The sequence below is a fragment of the Formica exsecta genome, unplaced genomic scaffold, assembly GCF_003651465.1.
Source record: "Formica exsecta isolate Colony F162 unplaced genomic scaffold, ASM365146v1 scaffold393, whole genome shotgun sequence".
Taxonomy (NCBI): domain Eukaryota; kingdom Metazoa; phylum Arthropoda; class Insecta; order Hymenoptera; family Formicidae; genus Formica; species Formica exsecta.
Window position 1 is genome coordinate 769,516 of NW_021851167.1, and position 13,281 is coordinate 782,796.

At 47.2% G+C, this 13,281-nt stretch overlaps 1 protein-coding gene across 1 annotated transcript in view; it reads right to left on the reverse strand.

The window, feature by feature from the left end:
* LOC115239719 (protein split ends-like) overlaps positions 1 to 13,281 on the reverse strand; it is a 30,104-nt gene that overhangs the window by 5,232 nt on the left and 11,591 nt on the right. The window contains 7 exon segments of the mRNA XM_029814400.1: positions 3 to 9,327; positions 9,408 to 9,924; positions 9,927 to 10,123; positions 10,338 to 10,629; positions 10,754 to 10,934; positions 11,152 to 11,771; positions 11,985 to 12,544. Of these exon segments, the coding sequence (XP_029670260.1) occupies positions 3 to 9,327; positions 9,408 to 9,924; positions 9,927 to 10,123; positions 10,338 to 10,629; positions 10,754 to 10,934; positions 11,152 to 11,771; positions 11,985 to 12,544 (11,692 nt within the window).

Sequence of the window (13,281 nt, forward strand, 5' to 3'; positions counted from 1 at the left end):
ACCATCGAGTATTCCATTGTACATACAGGAGTTTTCGGTACCGGTGGTCGGGTATTGCCGGTTGAAATCGGCTGCGGATTAACGAGATGCGTAGAACTCCCGGTGACGATCGGTGGAACTACAGCTTGCAATAGGTGCGTCTTTGGATTAAGCGGATGTGGTTGTCCATTGATACCCTTGAGAGCGGTGGGCTGCGAGGCCGGTTGATGCATTCTGGTAACGTTCACACTAACAGGATGCATATTTATCGGCATTTTCTGCGACATGTTCACTATCGTCGACGTTTGTTGCTTGGCGGCTTGCAGAAGATGTTGCTTAGGATTAGGCGGTACTCCGGTGTTGTTGAGTACCGGTGACATAGGTTGACCTTGCTTCACGCCTGCGTTCGCTGGTGTCAATTGCGCTGTCTGTTTCGCACGCGGGCTTAAGCTGGGCGACACGACTCTGCCAGGTGGTATCTGCAGATTGAGACCCTGTATCGCTTGCACGGGTGACTTGACGATGTTTTGTACTATTGTTTGATTAGGTAAGCTTGAAGCCACCGGTTTCGTGATGACAACCTGCTGTTGAGCCGAGGTCACGAGCTTGCTAGCGTTTAACACGTGCGCCTTCAGGCTCGTAGGTTTAGTCTGCGAGGAAGAAGAGATGGGTATCGGTTGCGCCGTTGTAGTTGATGCTACAGACGTCGCAGTCACGGTAGTGACAATAGTCGTAGTTGTCGTCGAAGATTGCGCAATAGTAATGGTAGAGGTAACCTGTACTGTCGGGGATTGTGGTTTCGTAATGACGCTAGTTTGCGGTTGTATCGGCTGTGTCGACGCCGATTGACAAGACGGATGTTCTATAACGGCCTCCTTCTTCGACTCTGCTGTTACTAACGGAGGATCTTCAGATTTCACTCGTGGCGTTTCATTTGTCGGGCTCGCATTGACTAATCCACCGCTTCGAGGTTCGCATAGTGTCCTATTGATAGTTTGTACCTGACTGGATGCCGTAGACACCGGTATATATTGACCTTCCTCGGATTCCCTCATAGGTATCAGCATTCCCGTGACTGGATCGATCAACGTCATCGGCTCGAGCGACACCGTCTTCTGCGGCGCCGATGTAACAACAGTTTGAGCCGGTTCTTCCGCTTTCGGACTTTCCGGTTGGGCCGGTTTCGGTTCCTCTTTGATCGGTATGTCTTGCGGCGTTACGGCTATTTCTTTCACCTTCTCCTCTCCGCTATCCTCGTTATTTTCCGACGTTCGTCTCGCCGTTTTACGACTGCCCCTAGGTGATTTACGAAGTTCCGTTGTTAGTGGCGCAGTAGGTTGCACCGTCGTATTGCGCGGAGCATTGTTGTGTCTAGTACTTCGCCTGGTGGCGTGCATATTTCCAGCGGCGCCGCTGACTAATCCTTTACTTGCAGGTGATCCACGGACAACATCCTCGATGACATCGTCGATCGTGCTGCGACTGCCATCTCTCTCCGCCAATCTTCTCGATTTTCTCGTATTAGCGGCCGGAGAAACAAACTCCTCCGGCGGTATTTCCTTAACCGCGGCAACGGGTATCGCTGGCTGCGCATTAGGTCCCGTTACGTTCGGTCCCGGAGATTTAATAGTGAGAATAAGTCGCGGACGACCGGCGTTGTCCTCCTCGCTGTCGTCGTGGAACTCGTAAACATCAGCAGGCAATTTATTCTTTTCAACATGATGTTTGCTACCTCGGGAACTTCTACCACCTCGTCTGTGAGAGATGGTGCTTGCGTTCCTGCCACCTCGCCTGGTGGTGACCCCGCCACGACCGCCGCGTCTACTCTTCGCTCTGCCACGACGACTCTTCGTAGCCTCATTTTCGCACGTTTCCATACTTTCATCGTGCTCATCAGTTGTTAATCCAAAGTTCTTTTTACTCTCGCTCTCTATTGACGACTCGGGATCAAACCAATCCGATTCATTCTTGTTGGTATCGTGCGAGTCGCTATTCGCGCTCTCGGTCTGTTGCGTTTCGTCATCGCCATCGTTACCTTCACCATCGCACAGGGCATCGACTTTCTTTATCACACTTTCGATGTTCACTTCCTTCGCGGACCAATAGTCGCTGTCTTCTTTATTATCGGTCGGATCTTCTTTACAATCGATAGCAAGGGGATCTGTGCTCGGCTCTTTCAACGGATCTTCTACTGGCTCTTCGTCTAATTCCATCTCATCATTTTCCTTAATCTCTTCTTTAATTTCATTCACAGGTTCCAGTTTTATAGGAGTTTCCGCTTCGATTTTAGGTGCGACCGGTGCATCGGCAACTTCGTCTTTAGGAATACATGGCGCAATTTCTGTCTTAATTACTACCTCTTGCTTTTCTTGTTTTATGTCATCTTCTACGCATGTTGGTTGGTTCAAAAGTTCCTCGGACTCGATTATATTATATTCAGTTTCGTCCATCGCATTTTCCTGTTTAACGTCGACTGGCTCTTGTTTTATCACATCGATTGGTTGCGTTGATTGTATAGGTGGTGTAAGTTGCATCGGTTGTGCAGTTTGATTAATTTGTGCTTCAGCATCCGCTTCTAATTGTTGTCCTTGGATGCGATCTAAACATTCGTTCATCAATGGCGTCGACATGGAAGATGCGGTCGTCGATACTACTCTGGTTATGATCGTCTGCGATTCTGTAGATACTAGAGGTATGTGAGATTTGACCAATTGACCCTGGGAAATAGGTGACTGTCTCTGACAAGGCGTTTGCGGGATGACGGATTTGTCACCGGATACCGACAACGGTGCGCTCGGCGTTATTTGCTGAGGAACTATAGGTACTACGGTTTTTATCAGCGGTTGATTCGGGGAAGAGACGTTTGGTGGGCCTAAAGTATGCACCGACTTGTGAAGTAAGTGAGACTGACCGTGAGCCACAATTACAGGACTGGGCGTGGAAGAGCGAGGTACGTGCGTAGTTAAAAGTTGAAGATTCGATACTTCTTGTTTCTGTCTGGGCGACAGCAGATTATTGTCCGTTGTGATAGATACGGAAATTTGTTTTTGCGTTCTAGATGACATCGTGTAGCTGTCCGTGACGTAAGCTGGCTTACCAAATACCGGACTAGACGTACTGGCATTGATCTCGATCTTCGCTGTTTCGGGTATATACGTGGGCGGTTGATTCGGCGATGGAATTTTAGGCGAGGTAGACGCTTTATTAGTTGGTTCAGGTATAACAGCAGGCGACAATTTTGGTTCTTCCAATCTCTGCGATGGTTCATTCGGATTTACCGGTAGTAGCGTCTCGATTACAGATTTACCACCTAAAGAGGAATCGCGCGAGTTTTTGACTTGTATGCCGGACGCTAACGGTGGTACGGGCATATAAGGTCGCGGTGGAATATTCAGAGTCAACGGTGGTAAACCACCGCGAGGATAACCGGGTGCTGGTGCTAGCATTCCTGAGGCGTGCTGTATTACTGGCTGTTGAGTCGCCGCAGTCGAATAGATTTGTTGAATTGGCGCTTCCGGTCGATGAGCGGGGATAGGCACGCATACCGCGATTTTGGTAGGTGGCGGCGAAGCTTTTCTTTTACCCACATTAGGTACGTGCGGACTTAACGTAGGATTCCGTGACCATTGTCCATTGGGCGAAAGTGGCTGAGAGATGCGTGGCGATGATTGTGACGGTACCAAAGGTGGTATTCTCGATGGAACTAATGGCGGCAACGGTGTCGTGTTAGAAGATGACGAGCAAGAAACAGTCGTTTGCATTTTCGGGGAAGCTTGGCGCATAGGTACCATCTGAGATTGCGGAGACACGGGAAGCCTCTGATACAGAGGCTGCACGGTGATTGGCGATGGTCGCGAACTCGTAACAGAGAGCGATTTTGGAATTTCACTCATCGGTACGCTACACGGCACCAGCATAGGTTGTTTGTATTGCGGAGGTGGAGGCGACGCGGACGTCCTCTGCACTTGTGCCGTTCTTTCTGGACTAGCGACGTCAATGTCCGATTCTGTGGTTTCTAACTGCACGGGCTTGATGGATTCGCGCGGCTTGTTGTGCTCGTTCAAAGTCCAAGAATGAGCGATCACGGAACTCGGTGGACTTTGTGGTTTGGCAACTACTGTGGGCGGTAATCGCATTTCGATCGATTTCTCAGGCGTAGTTAAGATGGGTGTGATATTCAGCGTTTTCGTCGGGGACTTGTAGAATGACGGTATATCCGGTGTCTTTGGCGGTTGCGTCAGATCGACTGTCTCGTAATTCGGATCCTCCTCCGTATCCGTGTCAATTTGTAGATCGTGCTCGCTCTGCGGCGTATCTGGCTTCAGATCCGCATCGCCTTCCACTGTTGAGGCGTTCAAACTTTCGACGGCTTGCTGCATCTCTTCAACATCCTCTTGAGGTGCCTCAGCCGGAGTTCCAGTAATCCCGTCGGTTTCGGTTTCTTCTTCCTCGCCCTCGTAAGAGAAGTCCTCCGTCGAAGCACCGAACGTTTCCTCGAGTAACGCGGCAACGGCATCTTCCGTTTCTTCCTGTGATATTGCTACTCGCGGCTTATCCTCGTTCTGAGCCGGTGGCGTCGTTGGTACAGGTACTTCCGGTTCTTCTCTGTTGCCACGCGATTGACAATTGCTGTCCTTTTCGGCAGGCTCCGAGATACTTTTCACAGCATTCTCGTGAATTGTCTCGTCTATTTCTATTCCAAAACCAGGTATGAACTTGTCCTTCTTCTTCTCCGACTTGGAGATTTGAATATCGCTCACAACTGGAGGGGTAATAGAAGATACGATCGACACGTTGGAAGTCGCTTTAGGTATCGGACTCAATAATGTCTCTCTAGGTGCGGGCAAACTGGATGATATTGTCTTAGATACTAACGGACTGCTCGCTCTTGGTGGACTAGGTTCGGCGCCTAGATAAGGTAATTCACCGCTCTTTTCATGATGATGATGATGATGATGATGATGGTGATGATAATCCTTCCGATTGCGTTCCTCCTTTGATTTCTTCCGTTTCTTCTTCTTCTCTTTGATTTTCTCCGGTGCTGTCGCAGGTGTCGACGGCTCAACACTGTCATTATCATCGGTAAATCGAAAGACATCATGATCGCTAGGCTCGGTTGTACACACGGCGGCCTTTGGAGAACTCGGCATACCTAAAAGTTTCGCCTCGATCTCTCGGCCGGCTTCGGCCAAATCAACGCTGTTTTCATCTTCCGGTTGATGGCGTCGTTTCTTATCTGTTTTCCGTCTTGTTCTGTCCATATCGAGCGAACTACGACCACCGTCGCTATCTGAAGCATAAACACTGTTTTCCGATGTCATATTATTAAATCTGTTGAAGAACGTATGAGTATTAGATGGAGCATCGTCAACGTCGTCCGAGAGAGGACCGAAAATGTCCTCCATACGTTGAGAATCCCTTGCCTCTTGTCTGTTGAGCCTCTTTCGTCTCGCTTTAGCCTTATCTTCTCCATTTCGATCGCGTCTCTTATCCTTTTTACTACGTTGTTTCTTATCGGCGCGCATCCTCTCCTCAGCGTTTTCTAATGCCGTCGTACCTATAGCCGTAGCGGCGGTAATGGTGGTCAATTCCGTACCATGATTTGGTCGACAATCTGTGTTCGACGACGTGATTAGATTGGTTTTATTTTTATGTTCTAGAGGCTCCGTCGGTTCCACCTTTATATTATTTTCACTCGAGATGCTGTTCTTTTGACGTTTCTGTTTCTTTTTATGTGACTTCTTTCGCGAATCTCTCTCGTGATTGTTCACCACTATTGTCGGATGATTCGTACGGAAGCTAACCGCGATTCGCTCGTCTTCGTCGGATGTACGGGGCTCTTCCTTAATGTTCGTATGTACGCTATTAACAATGACGTTTGAGGCTTCTAGTGGATTTTGCTTCTCCTCAGTATCGGCGAAGCCAAGATCGACATCACTCTCGAGAAATCTTTCAGTCTTTATAGACTTGCGAACCTTGTTGTTAAATGGCTCTTCCTCCTCACTCGTATCAGAATGAATGCGAGACCGCGAGCCTTTTCTAGAGAGAGACTTGGTTCTCGTCGAATCTGATTCGGAAGTAGCTTCGTCCTCAGTCAAAGCTTTGCTACTCACCGAGTCTCCGTCCCACGACGTGCTCTGTTTCTTCTCTTCTCGTCTAGCGCGACTTTGTTTCAGTTGCGAAAACTTATCTTTGAGTCGCACTTGACGCTTCTCCTCTTCTAATTTTTGCATGTTTTTCGTCGAACGAGCCTTTACCTTATCATACATACTGATGTAAGCAGGCTCATCATCGACAATGTCAAAAATCGAGTGCTTCTTCGGCTCGTCGCTATCCGTGTCTGTGGCCGAAGGATTTCTTACTGTTTGTATCTCGTGAGTGGAGAGGAGACCATCGTCTACGTCACTATGCGAATTCAATGTAGAAGATTGTTGCTGTTGATGATGTTGCACATCTCTCGTATGATTCGATCCCACGGAAGCTTGCTCGGTCGATAGTGTCGAATCGTTTCTCTTAGAAAGTTCCAACCTCGACAGAAATTCCTTATCAGATTCGTGCGATACTCTAGGACTACGTTCCCTCGACTCCTTCTCTGATCGATTCTTTTTACTCCTCTGTTTCTCCTTGCTTCCACTGTCTCTCGAGTTGTTTTCTCGAGTCGATTCGCCATCCCTGGTGTCTTGTGTCGCACTGCTGCTTTCTTTACTGTCACGACTCTCTCTGCTCTCTCGACTAGAACGATGAGAATCGTTGCGATGCTTACGATCTTCGGATCTCCTATTTTGCCTAGACCGATCCTTGCTGTCGCGTCGATGGTCCGAAATTTTCATACGTTTAGCATCCTCGTCCGTGGGACAATCTTGCAACGAGCACCTGCGTTTGATCGCTACCGGTGCTGAGGTAACCTGAGTTTGAGACTGCGTAACAGGATGTAAATGATTCTCGGTCGATTGCCGTCTAGTGTCATCACGTTCCCTCTTCTCTTTATCCTTTTCTTCGCGATCTCTCCTCTTTTCGCGTTCCGCCTTCTCTTTTTCTCGTCTTTCTTGATCTTCGCGTTCCCGTCGCTTCTCCCTCTCGTGTTTTTCCCTCTCGAGTTTTTCGAGTCTCTCTCGTTCTTCTTTCTCGCGTTTCTCCTTCTCCATCTTTTCCCGTTCTTCCTTTTCTTTCCGCCTTTCGCGTTCTAATCTCTCTTTTTCTTCCTTCTCTCGCTTCCTTTCCCGTTCGAGACGTTCTTTTTCTTCTCTCCTTCTTTCTCGTTCTATCCTGTCTCGTTCTTCTTTTTCCCTTCTTTCTTGTTCCTCCCTCTCTCTTCTAAGGCGTTCCTTCTCTTGCTTTTCGCGCTCTAGGCGAATTTCACGTTCTTTCTTTTCGCGTTCTTCGCGTTCTCTCCTTTCACGCTCCTCGCGTTCTCGCCGTTCTTGCCGCTCCTTCTCTTCTCGTTCTCTCCTCTCGCGATCGATACGTTCTTTTTCTCGTCTCTCCTTTTCTTTAAGTTCATTCTCTTCCTTCTCCTTTCTTTCACGTTCTCTTTCTTCTCGTTCTCTTCTATCTTTCTCCTGTCGTTCCTTATCAAGTCTCTCTCTTTCTCGCCTCTCCTCGTCTTTTTCGCGCCTCTCACGTTCTTCTCTTTCTTTTTTCTCTTGTCGGTCACGATCTTCCTTATCCCTTCGCTCTTGTCTGTCGCGATCTTCTTTATCTCTCCTTTCTTTTTCTTCTCGTTCTTTGCGTTCATATTTCACCTCTTTATTATCCTTAAAGTCCCTATTATGATTATCCGTGTTGCTGACGTCGTTCACAATATTCGCACTTTCCTTTTCATCTCTGTCTTTACGGTTTCTTTCGACGTCGGCTTCATCTTTCCGTGATCTTCTTTGACAATCTTTTCCTTTACTATGTTTCGATTCTCTGCTGTCCCTCCCATCGCGGGAGTCTCTGCTATCTCGATTACTACCGCTCGTTTCCTTCCTCAAACGAGAACGAGGCAAATCTGTGGAAGATGCAGATAATGATGATGAAGAGGAAGAATTAGATGAGGATGTTATGGAAGACGGTGGAGCTATCGAACTGGTAATAGTCATGGAAGATACCGCGCCTGTTACAGACATCGTTGTCGTCGCTACTGTCGCTGACGAAATTGTCGCGTTCAACGTCGTAATAGGCATCGCTGTTGTTATTGCAGTTGAATTGAAAGCATCTGACGCCGCTGTCACCGTGGGTGATGCGGTAGTCGCGGAGATGCTCAATCCCCGATGTGTCGAGGTTCCGAGGGTGTGAATATTACCTACACTACCACTGCTGCTTAAAAGACTACTGGCTGACGCTAAACCACTACCATTACTGTTACTGGCTGCCGTTCCACTACCAAGACCGATCGGTAGAGAAACTGGCGGTAATTCCGGACTAACTGTCTTAATAGATGTACCAGGTGTGATCGGCGTTGCCGGTGTTGGGTGTATGCAATTATGTTGCACCATTCGCGGATCGGTCTTTAGTGCCGACGAGACCATGGTTGTCATCGGAGTCAAACTCGCGGACAATGACGTATTAATACCGATTTGACTGGTAACCGAAGTACCGCTGGCTGGCTGTATCGGCGGATGACTAGGAAACGGATACTGCAGACAAACTTTGCTAGTACAGCCACCATCACTAGTGGTAAGACCAGCAGTGCTACCGATCATAGAACTAACGCCAATAACACCAGTGAATTCCCGCGGTTCATATTTTTCGCTAAAGTTTTCCAATCGCTTCGAGTCCTCATCGAACACGCTCCTTTTCGCGAGGACCGACTTCACGATGTCAGAAGGTTGCACTTCGTGGAGATCCAAATCAAGCAGTTTATGTCGAAATCGGAATCTTTCCGAAGCACTGGCATCGAGTTTCGCCAGAGCATCGCCGCCGGCGGCACTCAATGCTCTCGAACCGGACCACTTTTCGTATTTTTCATCCAGAGAGCGTATCCTTTCTTCCAAACTAGGAGATTGCGGCGCTGTCTCACTGTCGGAACTGGTCGGGCTCGAACTGGTATGTCTGGGAGGTGGCGAAGCTGGTGGTTGCGGTGCGGCACGAGGACTGGGCACAGTAGACAAACTGGCACACGGCGGACTAGCAATTTTAGCAAGGCTGGCGTTGTTCGATCGAGTGCCACTGCCATTGTTGTTGTTACTACTGCTTGTATTATTGTTGTTATTTAACATTTGTGCCGCGAACCTTGGTAAAGGTAACGACAATGGGCCCTCGTGACTCCTTTCTCTGAATCTTCTTGGCTCGCTGGGTACTAGATTCTCTGGCCGCTCGTCAACGAGAGGTGTACCTGGTCGGGATCCATCGTGGTGCTCATGATGTCTAGAAATGTTATCAGGATTTTATTTTCAATAACTTTTTAAATATCTTTTCTTTTTTCTTTTAAACGTAACATAACTCACCTGCTGGTGGCATCCCGACGGCGTTTACAAGGTCCAGGACCTCTACCCTCGCAACTACCCCTTCTTGTGCTGTGGTGCACTACTACTTTGTTATCACTAACGCGTCTAAAGTCCATTCCTTTCCTACTAGAATGCGAGGTAACGAGTAACGACGCAATTTCCGGCTCCTCGTCTTCGCAGAGTATTGCGGTCGACGAGTTATCAAGTTTTACGCGTTTCTTTGACACGAAACCGACCTCATCGCCGCTACTATGGCACTCCTCAAGTTGCTCCAACAAATGGACGCGTTCTTTCTGGAGGTGCCGAATATCGGGCGGAGGTAATAAGGGTGGCGGTGGCGCAGGCGGGTCGATACTCGTAACAACACTTTGCACTGCGTGACGACGTGACGGTGGCGGACAATCGTCATCGTTAAGTTTGCCGTCGCTGAGTACACTACTCTGGTAATCATCGTGACTTGCACCGCTGCCTTGACTAAACTCGTCGTAGCTGCGAAACCGTCGCGACGCCGGTTCAAATCTTGATAGGATCGTCTATTACTTCGTGACAATGCTGTCGGATGAGCTGGACTCGCGCCCGGTGTACTGCCTCCGGAAGTCCGCGAATAGTTCGTCGTTCTAGATCGTGGCGGCGTATCATAGCGCGTGAATCTGTTACTCGAACTTGGCACTGTCACTGCAGAATCGAAGCTGTTGCGCTCCCGCCTAGAAGGAATCCTTCGAATCACGAATGCACTCGTTTTAAGTTCTTGATTATAACTCGTGAGCTTATGCGTAAGCATGCATTTTATATTGATAAAACTTTATCAATTTATATATATAAAATAATAAAATTAAAAACAAAAAAATTCAGATATTTCAATAAAGATATTTCATATCAAAAGATACTTTCAGCCATAAAAAAAATTTATGCATAAAAAAATATACATACGTCATGTCAAACGACGACGCTGGCGAAGGTCTCGAGTCCCAAGGTTTTTCACTAGTGTTTCCTTGACGCTCGAGATGTTCGTAAAAAGTTTCTTGACATTCCCTTGAGGCGAAATCGATCTGCAAACGGCGGCCGCGAAACGTGGCTCCCCTCATATCTTTCACGGCAGCTTGAGCGCAGCTTATTTGATCGAAAAAGACCAAAGCATGACCACGTTCACGATCTATCACTATCTGAGTTGTCGGTCCAAATGTATTGAATTGCATGCTTAAAAATTTCTCGGATGTACAATCTAAAAAAGAAAAAGATAGACAATATATACATATATATATATATAATGATTTATATTTTGGTCCTCGTTGGTCTTCCTACTATTAAAATAATTGATGGTAACAGTATGATGTAAAAGCGCTTACCTCCAATGCCATCAACCCAAACGCAGGGTGTAGGCATCGATTTTCCGAATCCAAGTTTGATTCGATTTGCACCCAGATGTTCACCGTCCATCGATCTCATGGCTTTGACAACACTACCAATATCCGAGTACTGACAGAAAGCGTAACTCGATACGGCTCCTTGTTTCTTAATGTCAATTTCCTATAAGCAAATATGACAGGGTGTAATTAATTTCTCTCTCTCTTCTAGTGTGTGATTTGTATTACAAGCTTAGGCATTCTTTTTATTTAGATAAGACTTTATTTAGATTTATAATTTTCATTCGCGCCACCATCTTTATTACTTTATTTTAATTCAACATTTGCTGTTGTTAATAATTAAAAATTTTTTAAATTTTTTAAATCGGATTCCAACTCACTATTATCTCGCCGAACTGTTCAAAATGCTTCCTGAGCTCGGACGCAGTAACGTCCTTTTCGAGGTTCCCGATAAATAATGTTCTCGTTGCTTTCGGATGATATTCGTCGAGTTCTGCCTCGTATGGCCTGAACTCATTATCCTCGACATCGTAGCCCTGATAAGGGGCCACTTCAATTTTACATCCGAAGAAAAGCTTATCTTGCGAAACCTCGAGGGCCTTCTCGACATCCTCGGGCTTCCTAAAACAAACTAGGGCGTATCTCTCGTTGGCTGTGCCAATGACTTTCACCCATGTCACCTTGCCATGTTTCTTGTACTCATGGAAAAGGCCGTCTTTGAGGGAGGAATCGCTGCTGCGAATCGGTAAATTCCTCACACAGATGGCCACCGGCCTGCGATCCTCTATGACGGATACATTGCTCGTTCGATGTGGCGAACTACCAGGCGATGTGCTACCTCCGGAAGAACTGCCACCTGAGCTACCGCTCCGACTGCTGCTGCTACTTCCGGAGCGACTGCTACCGCTTGGCGAACTGCTTCCACTGCGTGATTTTCTGCGTTGCTTTTTGTGCTGTCGCAGAGCACCTGTGTTACTGCTACCACCACCTCCGCCACCTCCTACGGAAGAAAAAAATATGACGGAAATGAGATACACATCGAACCAAATGGCTTAAAAAGTATCCTGACATATTTGCTTTTTCTTCATAAAAATAAAAATTTTTATCACGATAAACATTTAAAGATGCTGCTTGCACAATCGGCTTCTTTGCTAATCAGGATACTGGTGCAACATGCCACGATCTCACTCTCTAGCGGATCAATGATAATTACCTTGTTCATCTTGGTAAGAGTCATTGGTGGCAGGCGAGGGTGGCGGCGGTGCGCTGCCATACCTCGAACTCGTCGGCTCATACGTCGACCAGGACGACGGCGGTAGACTTCCACGATGACGGTCTAAATGGGGCGGGGGCGGCGGCCCAGAGACGTATGGGCCGGTCCTCGGATATAGCCGATCCCTCGCCCTGCTCGATGTCACGTGGTAGGAGCTCGTAGGTGGTGGACGGCGGGATATATAGCCGCTGGGGTCTCCCGTCGAAGAATCCGCCGGATGACCGCCGACGACGCCGCTGCCGCTACCGCTACCGCCGCTGCCGACGACGCCGCTGCTCCCGGTGCCAACCACTCGGTTGCTCCTCTCGCTACCGTAGAAGCTGCCGTGGGAACCACGTGAGTCGAAACTCTCGCTTCCCCTCTCTCCTCGTTCATTGCCACCGCTGTTGCCGCCGACCCCGGGACCGGTGCTCCCGCTACCGCTGCTACCACCGGAAACGCCGCCTGTTCCGCTATTTCCTCCCCCGCTACCGCCGCTGGATCCATGATCCTCCGAACTTCTGAAAGACGTAAAAACCGGGCTTAGTCATCGTTTAGAAGGGGGCTGGTACTCGGATCGATGAGTCGCTACGGAATACGTATTCGCAATTATTTCGTTCTAGCGTTCTGTTTTATTTATTTAACAGTTTGCGTGTGATATGAAAAAGCGCTGTTCTAAACTAGAATCGATCGAACACTTCGATTAGCGAAGAAATGTATATTATCTTCTTTTTCTTTATATCTTAGTTCTTTCTTCATTTCCACATATTCTTCCAATATTTTATTGCTTTATTCTTATATTATATTTTTTTTGTTATTATTATATTCTCTTATCGTATCATGTCATAATATTTTTTATATGTATACTTTTTTCGTATGTTGTTTCTGTCCTTGAGAGATAATGTGTCCCAAAACAACATAAAATATTGCTATTATTTCTGCTACTATTATTATTTACACTATCCGGGTGTCTATGTATTGCCTTTGGAATATCTCTTGCGCTTAATTCGCTTATAATCTCTGTTTATCTTCAATCTATGTCGTTCGTCATCGTCATCTAATCGTTCCGTCAATTTTGTTTGTCGGTGAGAGGGAATTGACACATAGCACACAAACGCTTTTTGAAAAAAATTGCATCTGAAACAAACCGGTTTCAGCCGATTCTAAATTCGAATAGATATCATATAGCTATTGCTTATGTATGCACATACAAATGTATAACGTTCAGAAAAATAAAATATTTTCATAGTTGTAGTCT